The 17,976-nt window shown below is 39.6% G+C and overlaps 1 protein-coding gene across 5 annotated transcripts in view; it reads left to right on the top strand.

Annotated features, from left to right (window-relative positions):
• Positions 1–17,976, top strand: part of AUTS2 (activator of transcription and developmental regulator AUTS2) — a 1,267,464-nt gene that overhangs the window by 251,446 nt on the left and 998,042 nt on the right. For all 5 annotated transcript variants that reach the window (XM_083174084.1, XM_083174087.1, XM_083174085.1 and 2 more), the window contains exon 2: positions 13,688–13,894. In XM_083174084.1, the coding sequence (XP_083030210.1) occupies positions 13,688–13,894 (207 nt within the window). The remainder of the gene's footprint in view (positions 1–13,687; positions 13,895–17,976) is intronic.

Here is a 17,976-nt window from a genome sequence, read left to right as displayed (position 1 = left end):
ATTGAAATATTTTATACCTCCTTGTTGTGAATGTTAAATGATACTAATACATTAATTCTTGAACTGTTTTTCTAATAGTTTGTACAGTATGCACTTCAGTACTTTAAGAAGTGCTATAGAGGTTATACTGCAAAACTGAGTATAAAATATCATGTTTACATATAGCATAGCACATATTGCTCAAAGGCTAAGCTGTATAACCAATAACAATATGTGCTGCCAAATTGATATGCTAAAGGAAAAAAGTTTATTAAGCTGCATTGCCTACTACTACTAGTTTCTTAAGCAATTATTTCACATGGTGTACAAAAGGTCATTTGTGTTATACACACATCTGTTTATGAGTTTATGATTATACAATGTTATTTTCTTTACATATTTCAGTTTACTTGTAATAATAATGTTATGACTCTTTCTTTTATTTTTTTACTTGTGTTTTACAAAAGGCATACATCATGGTTTGCTTTAACCTTTGTCTATTAGTAGTTATAAAGTATGTCCAACAATAGGTATATTACAACCCCTCCTCCCATGATATATAATCCAGCACCTCTGTAAGTCAATATAGCATCCAAAAAAACAAAGAGAAGTGGATTCGCCTGTGATTGGGGTGAACAAGTGTCCCATTCCACCACCAAATAAATCATCAGATTTTGTTCTATGACCTGTGTAATAGTGTTCATTCTAGCACTAGCCAACTTTGAAAACCCATGCAGTTCCTCTTCCCTGCCTGGGGTGTCGCTGTCTGCTGTAGTGCTTCTAGCACAGTGTGGTCTGTATATCAGCACTGATATGCAAACCAGATCTGTGCTAGAAACACCACAGCACACAGCTACACCCCAGGCAGGAAAAAGGGACTGGTTTTCAAAGTTGGCAGGTGCTAGAATGAACACTAGTGTAAGAGACTCAATGGGGTTTACCCCTCAGCTAATTACAAGGGTAGCATGATTTTTTCACAGGTCCTGAAATCCGTGAAAAATGGGCATAATCAGGGGTTCACATGCGGGAAGGAACACCTAATGATTCTGTAGTTTACATGGAATCAGTGAATTTCTACACCCAATTATAGGTGTGGAAAAAACTGCTATTTAATTGAATAGCTTTTCCCCACTCGCTGTAATTATCCAGCACTTACCTGCGAGATGAACCTTGCGGCTAATTGACTATGAATATATACCGTATTTTCCGCTTGGTGTTTTGACTTTAGCCCTTCTTCTTTTGGAACTGTGTATTAATTACAGTAAGCTGTAAAAAATGCACATGTCCAACTTCTACTATTCCTAATCTTGAATTGCTTTTAGTCAAAGGGAAATAAAACTGTGCTTTAATTAGCTCTCACAGATGCAATTTATTGTATATAGTGTAGCAAAGCTATGTGTCACCTTACAGCTTCAATAAAGATGTCATAGTGGCTTTCCACTTTATGTGAGAACATTTACAGTGACTGATACTTAATCTTTGGTTCTGTAATAAAAGACATTTATCTCTTGGTTGAATGCAGTTTTCAATGACACTGAGACCCTCTAGTTTCAAGAGATTTGTGTCTTTTTAACTAACTAATACCTTATGTTGAAAAATGAATATAAGACCGATCTGTTTATGCCTTTGTGCACCATGTGACCAATGTAAGCTACGGTTCATTGGTTGGAGCAGCACTGTCACTTAACATATTATGATAATTGATTTCCATGACATAGCTTACATTGAATATATTTATTTATTGACAGTTTCTTATATAGCACAGCATATTCCGTTGCGCTTTACAATTGGAATATCACCCTATATATTAAAGAATATCAATTATGTGACACCAATTGATGCTGGATTTCAAATGTATTATATTGACATCTAAATAAAAGGATCATTTATAAAATAGCTCATACAAGGATATTGATTATATGACACTAGTAAAAAGTAAAGACAGCACAGCACTGCACAGATGGAGTCACACCCCACTCACCGCTGCAATGTACTGTATAGTAGTAGCTGTGGGACTGGCAGAGAAGAAGATGCCCTGGAGCAGCAGGTAGTGGGCAATGGGGGCTTACACAGATTTCAGGGGTGGCAGCTGGATCCACCCACAGACAGGCATATTATAGGTTAGAAATAAAGGGGCAATTTGCAAAGGCTTCTGCAACAGTGTATGACACATCTGTAACATGTGTTCTAAATAACTGTTAATAAATGTTATATATTACATATGCTGAATATTAATGATATGTAGTTATGAGATATCTGTTATGCTGGGTGCCGGACGGGGTCCCGACGGTTGGGACGTACAGTCATTAATCCGACGTCGGGATCCCGACTGTTAAAACTCTGACGGCCGGAGTCAGATAATGACTCTCGGGATCCCGACTGTCGGTGAATCATACCACACCCGTTATGCTTCTGTGTACGGTCTAAGTAATGTGACACCTAGGACTATGTATTTATGAAGTGGTGATACCATTTTTGCGATACTTTTCCATTTTTTGTAACTGTAGAGCCCGATGTGTTCTACACTTCATGTTACACTGCGGCTGAGAAATGGCAACTTTCTACAGCCAGTGCTGCATAAATATTGCCCATACTACAGGTAAGTTCTTTCAATAAATCTCTAGAATTAGATTATAAACAGTAAAACTTTGTTTTTCAATGCCCAACAGAATACATTTGCTGATTATTAATCAGAAAACAAACTGTAAATGTAAAATATAATCAAATGTAAATTAGTTAATTGGTTTAGAGTGTAAATAGAAGAATTAAATTTACCTATAAAAATGTAATTAGATACAAACAAAAGGTACATCTCCAGAATAATGTATTCGGAGATGCATCCGTCTTTTTAAGTTATATCACCAGGGAAAAGTAGTACAGATGGAGCCGCTCTTATCTGAGCTGCTCCTATTGCGCCGTCCGTCAACCCATGCTATCGCCAGTGCTTGAGCACCCCATTCTCAGAAATGGATGTGCAAGTGTGTGGGATCCACATCCATCTCCGCCAGCAGCCGCCAGATACTGAGATCTGAGAGATCCTTAATAACACCAGACCCATAGAACAGACTTTTGTGCAACTCTGAACCATTCTACTGTACATAACCATTGTACATGCAACTAAAAAAGCAGGCTGTCTGATCTATAATGATTGGAAATTACACAGACCACTGCTCATGTACTTCAGGTGTCAACATAATAGTGTATGTGCCAATGAGCACTGAATATGTCTTATAAGAAAGGGAAAGTCAGGGCATTTCCCTAAAGGATTACTTCCCCTGACTTATGGGCACTTTTCTTCTGCCTATAACCATTCACTTTTCCCATTTGGGTATTATGCATCTGCCAGAACTTACAGAGGCTGCTCAAGTCCAACAAGGTCAACAGTTAAAAAGTGGTCTTACCAGCAGGAATCACTGGAGTAAGCTGGTAGGTAATAAAAAACAGTAGATCCGCTCAGGGCTGTCTTAACAGCAGTGTGGGCCCCTGGGCAAAGCATTGCACTGGGGCCCTTACCCATTCTCCCCTCCTAGGGGTGGGGGGTGCTATCAGCAGCAGCTTTGACGTCCCACGGGTGGTAGGGGGGGCTCTATCTTCCACTCAACATGTAGGACCTGGAGCAGTAACTTCTGCTAATTAGTCCTTTACTGCACAGGTGGTGGGAGGGTGAACACTAACGTGTGGAAGGGGGCACTGAGCTGAATGAAGGGTCCCTTGTAAATGACTTCCATGGAGGTAGGGGGTGTTTTATACGCAGGGGAGGGTTGGATAATTGAGTGGGCTTAATATTCGTCATTTTCCGGTGGAAGGGCAGCTTGTTTGACTGCAGATATCGCCATTATCTGGAAATAGATTTCTTAGCCTTCAATAGTATAAAAACCTAGAGTCCCACCTTTCAGAAGGTGCTGGGAACTTGGAGCAATCCATTGACAAAAATATAAAACTGTACACCAGAAGTTTGGAGCTGGAGCAGGGACCGGCTGCTGGAAGGCTGATATCTCTGGTTCTGGGCATGATAGAGACAAGCCGCTAGTGTCGACAGAAAGGAGAGAGTCTCAGCTTTTGGAATATACTCTCAGAAAAACTCTAAGTCAGAGATAACCTGAGAAATATGACTGGGAATTGCAATTAACAGGTCAGATGTGGACTGCTGCTTTGAAGTTGGATATATCCAGTACCCCAGGGCCGATTTTCAAAATTCTGGTATCCCTGGAAAAAGGGGATCCACAGCTATTAGCATAGTGCCCTCATACACCTGGGTCCCCTGGGAAAGTGCCCATTAAGCCCATACGAAAAGACGGCCCTTGGTCCGCTAGAGATAAGAGTCCCAGGTACATAATTAGGAATAACCACTATCGAGTATTAAAAAATGTTATTCTAAGGAGGAGTGTAAATCTCCATCTGATGATGTTTCCTTTAGGTGCATATTAGTGCAGGTTCTTCTGTTTGATTAAAGTATTTCCAGAAGTCACATCCATTGCTTATAACGATCCGATTGTATAGGACATTGTAGCATATACATTGTACCTCATGACATTGTTTAGACAATCGAGGCTTGTGTCACAGAAAATGGAGCTGAACACCAGACCTACAGTATTTCTGAGTTTGTCTAAGCAAATTCTATCAATTCAATTTCTGGGATTGCCATTTCTGGGTGTATCAAAGTCAGACATGTTGGATACTGGTGATGCTGCTTACCTGAGACAACTACAATCAGTATGTCTTCTTTACACAAATTTAAGATCAGAGTATGTTTTCACCAACCTTCTACAAAGTCTTCTAGGAGGTACAAAAGATATGCTTGCTTACAGGTATATGTGCAGAATCTAATTGCCGGCAGGGCATAGAGGGTGGGAGCTTTGAGCCCTCCAAATGCAAAGGTGGGAGGTATATGGTAGGGCAAAAGTCACTGCAACAGGCCAGCACCTGACAGTTGACCTAACAGCTAAACTACAATATTAAAGCAACATATTTTGTATACAAAGATACATTATTAATGTAGCACTAAAGTCAAATTGGATGCAAATTCACTTGATACTGTACATTGCAATGCATGGATGGGCCACTGAAAGTTGATGGGGGCACTGGGACTGGGAATGTGGCCATATCTAGGAGGTATGCTCATCCCCATCTAGAAAAACACAGATCCAGTGCATATACAGTTAACATGAATTTATTTACTAGGTACTAGTGTTTACATACATTTTCACATAGTCCATATATAGAGCAAACTTTTTAAATCCTTCAGAAACTATAGGGAATATAGTATCACATTTAGCAAATAAAATATGAAAACACACCCCATATGAAAACACATTGGGTGGTATTAAATTGTTTTATCACACGTGATCTCCCATCTTAAATGATGAGTGATTGTAGGGTGATATTTAAGTGATCTAATATTTTTGCGCATGTTATATATGGTCAGGCTTTGCCACACATTCGCATATTTTAGCTCACCACCCCCGGGGATAACGAGCTGAAATGCTGGTGAAATCTATTGAAACCCGCCAACATGTCTACGCCAGACACCAGTTAACAATTTAATTTTGCTCCAATGTTTATCTGTTTTGCAGGTGCTGATTCTTATTTTTTTGTGCTGTGTAGTTATAAAAAGTATCACTGCAAGAATATTGACAGCGTTTCAAATAGTATTAGGGTAGATTTAATTCTGTGTAATTTTGTGATAAATCATGCCTGCAATCCTCTTATCGTTCTCTTACAATGTCCTTATTGATTGTAGTTCTGGAATGAGTACATGCTGTTAAATAAATGTAGCCATTAACAATAGCCCCTTGACAGCCAGATGCTTCACTTAAGAGAATATAGTAAAACATTGAACACCCTTGTACAAACAATCTTCTAAAATCTCTTGAAAATTGATTATATTCGTATCAGAATAGATAGTGTTTAAATCAACCAAAATATTTCAATTCCAACTTAACTGGATATCTCTCAGGTATCAGATAAAAGGCATCAGTTTCCAGTTTGCATATATCAGTTTTAGGGTTTTGTTGATGCCTGTTGAATATTACTTTTAATGTGCAAAATAATAAAGGCATAGCTCAGAACTAAATAAGACACTATATGAGTGGATGTGTAGGAAGAATAGGACAAACTAAATTGTATAAAATGGTCAGTTAATAGTTTAATTACACTAGTACAATATGCAGAGCCGAATTTCCCATTAGGCACGTGAGGCACGTGCCTAGGGGCGGCACATGTTTGGGGGCGGCACTTGGATGCCTGTGATGGTACTGTCAGCCAAAAATGTACCAATAACTGCAAAATATCCACTGTACTGTACTATATTCCATCTTAAATAGAGTGTAAATGGATAGGACATGCAGATACTGCCCCTATAAACTGTCCTACTTAGTAAACATTATTGTTGTGCCTAGGGGCGCCATCATCCCTAAATCCGCCCCTGACAATATGTTCTATAAGCATAATAAACCTGGAATGTAGGCATTAAAGCTCGAAGTGCAGTTCAAGATATTTATGTTTAAAGAGTTATGGCCTAACTATCAGATCTGTGGCAGAAGCTTAACCTGCTGCCATCAGGCAGATGCTACAGGGCTATTCCTACCAGGTCCACCAGAAGCCTAAAAAGTTTCTTCCCTCATGCGGTTTACCTGTTGACACGTGAACTCATGAACACCTCACAGTCTAGTCGCGCCATAACACTTTGCACATAATCTAGCACAGTGTCCCCTCGGAATAACTTTCAAATGACTGTACATGTTCCCCCACCTGTTTATATTGTTTATTGTTTATACTGTATACTGTTTATGTGTTGCCTACCTGGCTGCTGCACAGCAAACCTGAAAACAAATTCCTAGTGTACGCAAGTATACCTGGCCAATAAAGCTGATTCTGATTATAACACATCTAATATCTGTTTCCCATGGGATTATTGGACCTGTATTTTACACAATCTAAAATATTCTGTATCCATACTTACAGTCCCATTCTAATGTATTTCACAGAAGTGTAAAGCCTAACTTGTGAGATAAGCACTGGCATATCTATAACTGGTGCAATGTGTGCAGTAGGCACAGACCTCTGGGTCCCGGGAGGTCTGCACACCATACAACCTGCAACGATTTAACTATAATCTCTGTCGACCAGGCACTGACTGCACAGCTGAAACCAATGGTTCATGAAGGCACTAATGATGTCTCTGTTAACGCAGCATGGGTGCCAGGTTCTCTGAGATCTGTACACACGTAGTAAACTTTGGCATAATGCCAAAGTCTACTGTGCTGCCAGAGAGGAGGGGACCCAATCAGAGCCTGCACATGTGCCCCTCTCTTAAAATGCCTCTGTACATAAGGTTTATTATTCTGACTCAATAACCAGGCACTAAGACAGTTCATCTGTGTATATCTGTTTTGAACCAGTACTTACAGATCATTCTCATTGTTGCTCGGCTCTCGCCAGAACGTCCCCTCTGTCGAGAGCGTATCATTGTTGCTCGGCTCTCGCCAGAGCAGCAATGCTTGTTGCTCGGCTCTCGCCAGAACGTCCCCGCTGTCGAGAGCTGGCAGAGAGAGACTGGGATGTGCGTACGTCTCAAGCACACGTGTGTCCCAGGCTCTCGTGGCTGTGCGGAGGGGCAGGGTTAGGGGGGGGGGGGGTCGGGGCACTCCATCACACCAGGAGACTTTGTCAGACAGTGTCAACTCAACTGAAGAGGCATGTGTGAAGAATCCAGATGAGGGTTTAATTTAAATCTGATTTTCTTGTCATAATACACAAAACAGTAGGTAAAAAGATAATACTTTGCCGTAACTCAACATGACGCTAACTAGATGAGCTACAGAGAGGAAGAAAGGTAGGGCTGATGACATCAGAACCTAGCTATAGGGAATCAGGAGGGACTATTTTCACAAGGTGCAAAGCTATGCAATAGTAACATGACAGTAATTTAACAGCATATGAAAAGCATATATCATGCAAATATAACACTTCTAAAAGATTATATAGATGACAATTGAGCAATAGGAAGCAAAAAATACATTCATAAAGGTTAATAGATATATAAAGTCATAAAGATAGATAGATATGGTTTCTTTAATATTTTACTGCTTCATTTAAATTTATTGATGAAGAATATATATTAATTAGGTTTAGATTCTGATATTCACTATATAAAATGGAACATATAGTATATGTGATTGGTGAAGGATAAAAATCCTACCTTGTTTCAGTGAGATACAAAAGCATGCAGACACTCCTAATTAGTTTTTTTGGTATTTTTAAAAAGTGCATAAAATCAAGCTAACTGGCGTGCAAACTTCATAGTCAAACATTATCCGCAGAGTGGGTCTTACTGAAGAGCTTAGTGACTCTCAATGTGGCTCCTTTCCAAAAAGTCTACTGTGAGTGTTGCTGTTGTGAATGGAAAACATCTAGGATCAACAAAGCTCAGCCACAAAATGACATAAGCTTACAGAACAGGACTTCCAAATGCTAAAAAGCGTAGTGCATAAATATTACTTGTCTTGTCTTCCCACACTCACTACAGAGTGCCATGCTGTTTATGGAAGCAAGCTTAGTACAATTTTTGTTTGGAAGCTTCATGGATTGTATATGCATGGGCCAATAGCACCACATAAACCTATCCCTATGTGTAATGGCAAATGACAGTCAAGAGTGGTGCTAATCACACAGTGATTGTACTTTGGATCAGTGGAAACAAGTCACGCTTCACTAAATGCCATTTGGACGGAGGAATCTGTTTTTTGGTGCATGCCAGGAATATGCTTCTTTCCTTCACTTGCTTTATCAAATATAAAGTTTTTAGGAGGAGTAATCAAGGGCTGGGGATGTTTATTTTTATTAACAGTGAAGCAAAGGTTAGTGCTATGGTATATAGTACAATTCTATTTTACATACTTTTGTACAACTACATGTTCCAAGTAGAAACATTCTCCTCTTCAATCAAATTCAGAAGAGATACGTTGGCGTAAATTAACTAAGACTTTTAAAACAGACAACTGGAGGTGTTGCCCACAGCTACAAATCAGATTTTGTCTAGCATTTTTTAGAATGCCTAAAGGTGGCGATAAAATAGTGTAATTTGGGCACTTTTCATCAGATTCTAACAGATTGGTCTGATAAATTGGATGAAAAGTGTCAAATCGTATGTGTGTGTCACCTCCGATTCTGATCCATTGTGAAGTCCCGGTCGTATCAGACCGGAGTCAGAGATCGCAAGGCCTTCACTAGAGATATAGCGGGTCCCGCATGGCCTTGCTGGGATCGCATACAATACATTGTATGTATATGGACCACATGTATCATATGTAATCTTGACACCTGTGAAGCTGACGGGTAGTTCAAGGGGGATCCTATGCAAATTCTTCCCTCTGAGAAGTCGCATAGTGCATGGGCACCTATAGAGAAATGATAGCTAGAAAGCTTGCGAGCAGGGCCCTCCTACCTTTTGACTGTCTGTAAATACCCTATTTGTTGTACCACTGTCTCCTTTTGTAAAGCGCAACAGAATATGCTTTGCTATATAAGAAACTGATAATAAATAAATAAATAGAAAGTTTCTTGCTAAGGGAAACACCTCCACTTTTCATTTTTTTTAGCTTTCGGAAAACTAAACCCTTGTATGACTTGCCTTGTATTACGCTCCATTTTTTCACTTTTCAAGCCTATTTTATCTGGCCTAGAAACATTATACAGTATGTGCAATAAAGCTTACTATGGACATACAGATGGGGCCAGGCTAAACGTTGCTGCCAGACCACCATCTGCAGGTTTCTGGTGGATGGCGATCTGGGGGTACGGGACAGGATGCTCGAGCATATCACACGCTCGCGCATCCATTGTCGAGAATGAGGCGCGCAAGCCTCTCGACGTGCGTTCGCCACATTCTAGTGCATGGTGTAGCATGGTGGATGGCGCAATGGGAGCGCAGCTCCATCTACATTGTACATTTTAGGCTAGTACAGGAATGAGCACAGATAAAACAGAATAGTTTTCACACCCCACTACTGATACTGTAATTCTTGTCACAACAGGGTGGTAGTATAAGAGAACATATGCATACAGTAATGTAAGATAGTCTCTGTCTCTCATGGGCAGATTTATTAAGCTCGGTGAAGTGATAATGTGGCTGGTACTTTATCACTGGCCAATCAGCTCCTAATTGTGAAGTTACAGGCTTGGTTTGAAAAACGACAGGTGGGAGCTGATTGGCCATGATAAAGACCAGACACTTTATCACTTCACCGAGCTTAACAATTCTACCCCTCAGTTACACGTGTAGTACAGAAAGCTCTTATGTTTTGAGTCTAAAATTTATGACGAGTATTTTTGTGCTAATGAGCCTTAAATGATATTTCAATGAGTCCAAAACGACTTTAATATAACAGCATACTGGCACTTTAATATAGAACAGTTTTTTGTAATCTTTTGTTTCGGCAGCTGCTACAGATGGTAATTAGATATGTTTACCAGCATTTCTTATATATTTTGCATTAGAAGAGTGATTTATCAGTGTAAAGGTTGTTGTACTCTAGATCAAGAAAAGGTAACATATTGTTAAATATTCATGTGAAGAGGAATAATGGAGCAATTTCCGCTATCCCTGAATCACTTCAAAAACTATTTCCTTGTCAAAGCACTCTCCAAATTAGTTGTTGCCGCCAACACTGCTGATATGATCTGACAGCCCCTTTCAATTCCTGTTTCTCAAGCCTCTTGGTCTAGTTCCCAAATATGCTTTCTGCCCAGAACTGTAGTTCCTAATATATTCAGCCATCTATGCTCCGAGCATTTCTGCTGTTTGATTTTCAAGGCCAGGCTTACATGAGATATCAGCATGTTACTATTTAGTGTACAATACTATCAGGGATGTCAGTATAAAAAGGTTTTGACAATGACGAGCCCCAGAGATTAGATTTAAAAATGTGTGGAAAAACATGTTAAAAATGGTTGTATTTAAACATTTAAGACTTTTTTAGTTCAAATATCTTTCATTATTAAAGTTTGATAAAGATAACACAATTTTTCAAGAGATTCATTGTTAAATTATAAAACACAAACTATTGTTTCAATGTTCAACAAAAAATATAATGCTCACTATTAGCCAGATGTATCAAGCTTCAAAAAGCGATAAAAGAGAGAGTGATAAACAACCAGCCAATCAGCTCCTACCTGTCCTTTTTTAAACCCAGTCTGTAATATGAGTTAGTAGCTGATTGGTTGGCTGTTTATCACTCTCCAATTTATCACTTTCTGAAGCTTGATACAGATGGCCCTAAGGAACCATTTCATGGTCCATTATAGACCCATTACATTTGAGGAAATGCAAGTTTATGTTTTTTTTTTTTTTTTTACGGGCCAATTCATTATTAGAAACCCAATGGGACCACCTAGTATTCATCAAACTCTGTGAAGATGGTTGTAAATATGGAGCTGAACAGCGGTGGCATTGTACAGTATGAACTCAGGTCATGCATTCTCACTGGGCAGACCCAGCACCGATAGGCTGTGGCATTGTACCAATGCATTTTAAGCAGAGGCTGTGTTTGAGCTAAAGATTGTGTATCTACATGTTTAAAGATTCTTTCCAGTTTGTTCTGCTTAAGGTAAAACTAGTAATGAGGGTCCCTGGAATACAGATAGAGAGTGGGTCTAAATCTCTATAGACAGTTCTGGCTTTATTGTGAACAAGTCACATAGAATTCAGCTGTCTTATTTATATTATAAACTCAAGTGAGGCAAAGACTGGTGTGAATGATGCTATATTCTCTCAAAGCACTATGTGCTGTATACATATACACAATACTAATTTAATATATACATGAAGAATATATTATACATTGTTTTCCTGTATATCAACAACATATACTTGGAAACACTTTGATCTATTTATTTTAAAAGCAGCTTCTGTTTTTTTTTGCATTGTATACTCTTGTTATGTTTATAACTATATTGCCATTGTTTATATTTTTCTTTGTTTAATAGATTTGTTCATTCAACCATAATACTAAAGCTTCCCACACAGATAGATTTTTGAAACAATATGGTGGTTTTGACCATTTGGAATGACCTATCCCTTAAAAACTGTCCATTGCATGATGATGCAATGCATGTACCTGTTGGTGTGGGGGTTATTCTGGTTGATTCGCAGCCTTGCGAGTCCACCAAACCCGCCCGGCTGCTGCCCCCCCCCCCCCTCTCAGTGTGTGTTCACACGCAGGGCCTGCAAAGAGATATATTTGTGTGCATTTCATGTGTTTGTGTGTTTGATGTGTTTTTTATAGCATAAATGCTTTTTGGGTACATACTTGGTTCCCACCTTCTAGATACCTCATTGAAATATAAATATATTCTTAAATACTTGATAATCCGCTATCCAAAAGTAGTAGTAGTAGTAGTAGTAGTAGTAGTAGGCAACACTTTGTCATGTGTTTTGGCTAAGACCCCCTTGATAGCTGGAATGGTCTTTTTCCCAGCAAGATCTATAAAGTGAAAATGCAGACTGCATCTTTAATTTGGGTGCATTAATTTGCAGTTGCCTTTAATAATATTGGCCAAGCAGCACAGACTGCACACAAAATGACTTGAAAATATGCCATCTGGTAACACCGTAGTTCAGTCATTTTCCTCCTAAAAAGTCATATCAACCAACCCAAAGATAGAATATTTAGTCCATGAGGTTGTAATACAGTATGTAATGTATCAGGGAAATACATTTCTAAATTGCTCAATTTCTGTACTAATTTAAGAGGCTAGAAAGTTAATCTAATGTGCAATAAATAGGAAATGCATTTTAAACAGTCAATTTACTTTCAACAAAAAACTATTGTCAAATTTTAAGCAAGAAAATCACAGCGCTGTTTTTTATTATAAGGACTTATAACACCATGGAATAATAAAAATAATACATTTATTGTACTTATTGGATGTATAATTTCAAAACATGATGTCAATCATATATGATAATAAATGAGTAAAAAAAATCTAATGAAAAATCACATAAAACTCCATTAGGGAAGGTGCAGTCTCTCACTTTGAAATAAATTATAGGGGAGGGAAGGGAATAGAGATGTTGTCCTGTTCCTATGATTGACCTCTAGGACATTAATAATACCTCCAATGCTTGGTCTTAACACTCACCAGTGTGTGTTTCTCACTTGTTTGATGGTGTAGCAGGAGCCGTTGGAGTCCTTGGAGCGAAGACACACAATTGTGTTGCACATGGAATTAATGCCAATGGTGGAGGAAATGCAAGCTTGAAGTCCTGGGGTCTGGTCCGGGTAGCAGTCTAGGGCAAAATGGCTGTGGATCCAGTGGGTAAATGGATTCCCCAATTCAAAGGAGATGCTGGAGTGAGGCAGTTAGACTTGTACATCCAATTAGTACAATAAATTATTATTTTTATTATCCCATTATGTTTTAATTCCACCTAAAAAAAAACAGTGCTGTGATCTTCTTGCTTGTTCATATGAGTGGGAGTGACTCCCAAACCCAACACAGCAGCTTTGGAATTGGACCCCTTTCAGCACCTGTATTTCCCCCAGGGGATCTTTGCCTGTCAAATGAAATTTTGTTTGGAAACGAATCTTGTTCATTAATACAAGACAATTATTGGTTGAATTTATAGCACATATTTCTGCTTCTTATGTTTAAATGGTATATGAAATATACATTAGTCATATTAATATTATACATGCTCTTTCTGCAGAAAGATGGGGTCTTGATGCCAGAGGACCATGACACCAAGCAGCAGACGCCACTTGGTAAAAAGAAACGGGAAATCCTCAGCAATGGATTGTCTTATAAACCGCAAAAGAACAACAAATACCGAAACCACTACGACTCTGACAGGGAAAATGACTTTAACTTTTGCCAACAGCTCGGAAAGAAAAGGTTTCAGAAGAGACAACAACAGGTAGGCACGGATGTTCCTCCCACCCACCCTTATCCCATGTGAAAATATGTTTTCATTTTAGTACTTACAACTAAACTACATGTTGCTATCAACACTCCTTGACTGAGATTATTCACCCTTCATGATTAGTTTAAGTTTTATGCAGCTGTATTAGTCACTAACTGAGACACAGCCGAGCTGCCCATATAAACTGCAGGATTATTATGCAGTTGTTCCCTAAAATCCAGCTGTACTAAATATATCAACTCACAAGATACTGCTGATTGGTTGCTGAGGTCACTTGTTCCCTGCATGAGCGACTCTATTAACTTTAAAACATGTATTTCAGACTCAGCTCATTTCCTAAATCATTTCATGGTTTAAGATGCCTAAGGGCTACTGAAGTGTGAAATACTCTACATCTGACATAATTATTTCACTGTTAGTTTTATATTACACTTTTTTTTATCATAGGTTAAAGTTAAGTGCTCTGTACCTTGCTGGGGGCTGTTGCTATAGCCTTGGTGTGACATTTGCTTTGTTTAAATTGAGACAACTGCAGAAAACTAGAATTACATTTTTGGATACCCTCTGCTTAACCTCATTAATCACGTAACTGATTGTTATTATTTTCTGCTTTGGTATTGCTGAACATTGATCATTTTGTGAAAATACCTTCATTTGAAATTTGTTTTATGTTGTTGACCATTCATAATATATTTAAGACTTATATTTAAATATTGGTAATCTATTATGCAAAATGTTCAAATCTTATTGGCTGTTAGTGGGCTGTCTGCTGCAGACTGCATTCATCATGATCGACTGGTCGCATGTCCGCAGTTGACCAGTCGATCACAATGAATCAACCTTTTAGCCACCTTCGTTGTATAATGTAAATGAGGAGTATAAACATTGAGCAGGAAACTACAGCTAATACAAACAATGCAAATAAATTATGACGTGAGATAACTGATGACTAATAACAACTGTTTACATATTTATGCTTGGAGGTAATGTATGCTATGTCAATATGATTAAATAATCACCCAGCTAATTACCTATTTAAATTTCAAGTGAAGAACTCTCTCTCTCTACACAACAAAAAGCCAGATAATGCTATAATCAAAAATGAATAAAAAAAAATATATAAAATGAAAAAGATATTGACAGAAATTATATTAACAATATATTATTTTCTTTACTTAAGCTACCATATCTTTCATAGGAATTCACCTAATAATGAAGTCATAGCAAAATAATCATATTTATTTGTAAATAACTTACAGTAAATATATTTTTATTGAATACATTTCTTTTAAAATTAATGATTAAATAGTTATTTGTAGTCATTTTCTATATTACTTTTTGCACATTGATCACTCCTTTGTAATGCATTGCCTTCTTCTGACCAAATGCCATATCCAGTAATTACTTATACACGTAAATTATAAATTATAAAAATTATTGAAACAAAAGTGGTAAATGTGTTGATACTTTGAATATACTTAGCAAAGACTAGATACATATATATATATATATATATATATATATATATACAGTATATATATATATATATATTTCTCTTTGAGGATTGGTTTGGAGTACTTGTTATATTCTGACAAAGAATATGTAATGAATTACAAGTGAGATGTATCAGCAATTGGGAATATAAATACCAATGGCGTAACTAAAAATTTTGTGCACCCCTGTCAAAAAAAATTCTGGTGCCCCCCTTCCATACATTTATTACCATTGGGGGATTCTGGTTTGGTACAGATTTGTAGTTACATCATCTGGGTCTTTACTAATATAAGGTGTGCATCACAGGAAATGCAATATAGGTTGAACTTGATGGACTGATGTATTTTTTGAACCTCATCAATTATGTTACTACATAAATAAGTGATGACACTGTCCAGGGAACATACTGTCTAAGGAGCGTAAGGCAGGAAGCTGTGAAATAACACATACAGTATTGATGATGTTGATGATGATGATTGTTGTTATCCTTTATGTATATAGTGCTACAAGGGTTCCGCAGCGCCCACTTACAGAGTACATAAGCAAATAAGCAAAACAAGAAAACAGTGACTTCAAGTGCAAGACTATAGGAAAAGTACACGGTATAGAAACATAGCTGCTTCGGCAGTTGACACTGAAATAAATATCAGGGTGGCAAATAAAGATTTTGTTCCTTCAAAGGGAGTATTATGCATGCTATGTAAGGATATCATGGATGGGTCGGAGGGGAAGGGGCGGACCACGGCGCATGTAGCGTAGGGAGACACGTTCTCCCCTCCCCCCTACCTCCGGCATGTATGCAGCGAGGTAACTGAGCCTGACGCCCGGCAATTGACCCAGATGCGGCCACATCTTCCCTGAGCCTGGAGCTGACCTGGATGCGCTGGTTGCCGGCTGCGAAGACCGTTCGGTGGTGGTGATCCCCTCGGCTAACGTGGGCGTAGTGTTGGAGGTCCGGCCGGAGAGGGTGTAAGCCGCGGTGACGGAGACGAGCGGCTGAGAGGAGAAGGGGCACGCGTCATCAGTCCGCGCCAGCAGCCTTACGGCGTCTGCAAGCAGGCAGATAGCAGCCATCAGCCCACGTGTAACCCGGTGGAAGCAGTGAGAGTCGGCAGGACCCCAGCGTCTGGAAGGGGTGCTAGCCTGAAGCCGTCAGTCACCCCTACCGTGTTAAGCGATAAGGTCGCCTGTTTCTCCTCTATACGGGACTATCTACACGAACTGTGAGTGCCCCAACTAAAATTGTTTAAAGAGCTGTGTTTGCCAATCTCCTGGCTGGGCATGCTGATTACGGGTACGCAAGGCGGGCAGTGTTATATCAAGTTGGAAGCAGTACAGTAGGGGCCCTATTAACTGTTACCCTACGTGCAACCCGGTGGAAGTAGTGAGAGCCGGCAGGGCGCTAGCACCTGGAAGGGGAGCCAGCTTGAAGCCATCAGTCACCCCCACCTTGTTTAGTGGAGAGGCCGCCTGTCCCTCCTCTGTACGGGACTGTCTACACGATCTGTGAGTGCCCCAACCATAATCATTTGAGTAGCTGAGTTTATCATTCTCCTGGCTGGGTATGCTGAAAACTGGTACGCAGGGCAGTGTGTTATCAAGTTGGAAGCAGTACAGTGGCCCAGATAAGGAGTTTTGTGATCATATACCTGAGGCCTTGTCTGTGGATGAGAGGCGGGCAGTAAGCCGGCTGGATTAATACAAGCGTGGATTGGGCTACCTCTTATTATATGTGTAAAACTGCTGCTTTGTTTGGAATAACAGGTCGGGGTGTGAATCCTAGTGAACTGTACGTATTATACTACAATTGCAGTACATTTCCTGGCAATAATGGGAAAGACAGGCCAAACCACTGCGGCTGCAAGGCTTGAGAAGTATGCAAGAACCCAGGCCCAGTCCCAGGCCGGGGGTAGTTCCCGAACAGGAACCCCAGTATCTTCCCCTAGCAAGAGCGAAGGGGCCCAGGCTACCCCGGATATTACTCTGCAACAGGTTTTAGAGGCAATTACCAAGTGTGAAACTCGCCTTGCCGAACAGTTGGGTAAAGTGCAGTCGGACATTATGCTGATCCGGCAAGATGCGGAAAAAATGAGAGAACGGATGACAGAAGTAGAGACACGGGTCTCCTCTTTAGAAGATCTGGCCATTCCTTTAAGCACTCAAATTAAAACTATCTCCTCACAAGTAGGTGAGATGAGAGCAAAACTCACAGATATGGAAGGAAGGCTTAGACGAAGCAATGTGCGGTTCCTAGGTTTCGATGAAAGAGTAGAAGGCAGAGAGCCGGAAAAGTTCCTAGAGGACTGGCTGATACAAGAGTTTGGAAGGAATGCCTTCTCCCCCCAGTTCGCCATAGAGCGGTCCCACCGCATCCCGGGGAAACCTCCTGCACCGGGGGCATTACCACGGACTATAATCGCTAAGTTTTTGCATTTTAAGGATAGGGACACCCTCCTTCGAATGGCCAGGGACAAGGGGGATTTGGTCCATAATGGGAAGAAGATCTCCACCTTTCCCGATTTCCCCCTTGAGGTGCAGAGGGACAGAATGAAATTCAAACTGGTCAAGACCCGGCTACGGGA

This window comes from Crinia signifera, chromosome 2 (genome assembly GCF_055691185.1).
Source record: "Crinia signifera chromosome 2, ASM5569118v1, whole genome shotgun sequence".
Taxonomy (NCBI): domain Eukaryota; kingdom Metazoa; phylum Chordata; class Amphibia; order Anura; family Myobatrachidae; genus Crinia; species Crinia signifera.
This window is presented reverse-complemented; position numbering and strand designations above follow the sequence as displayed.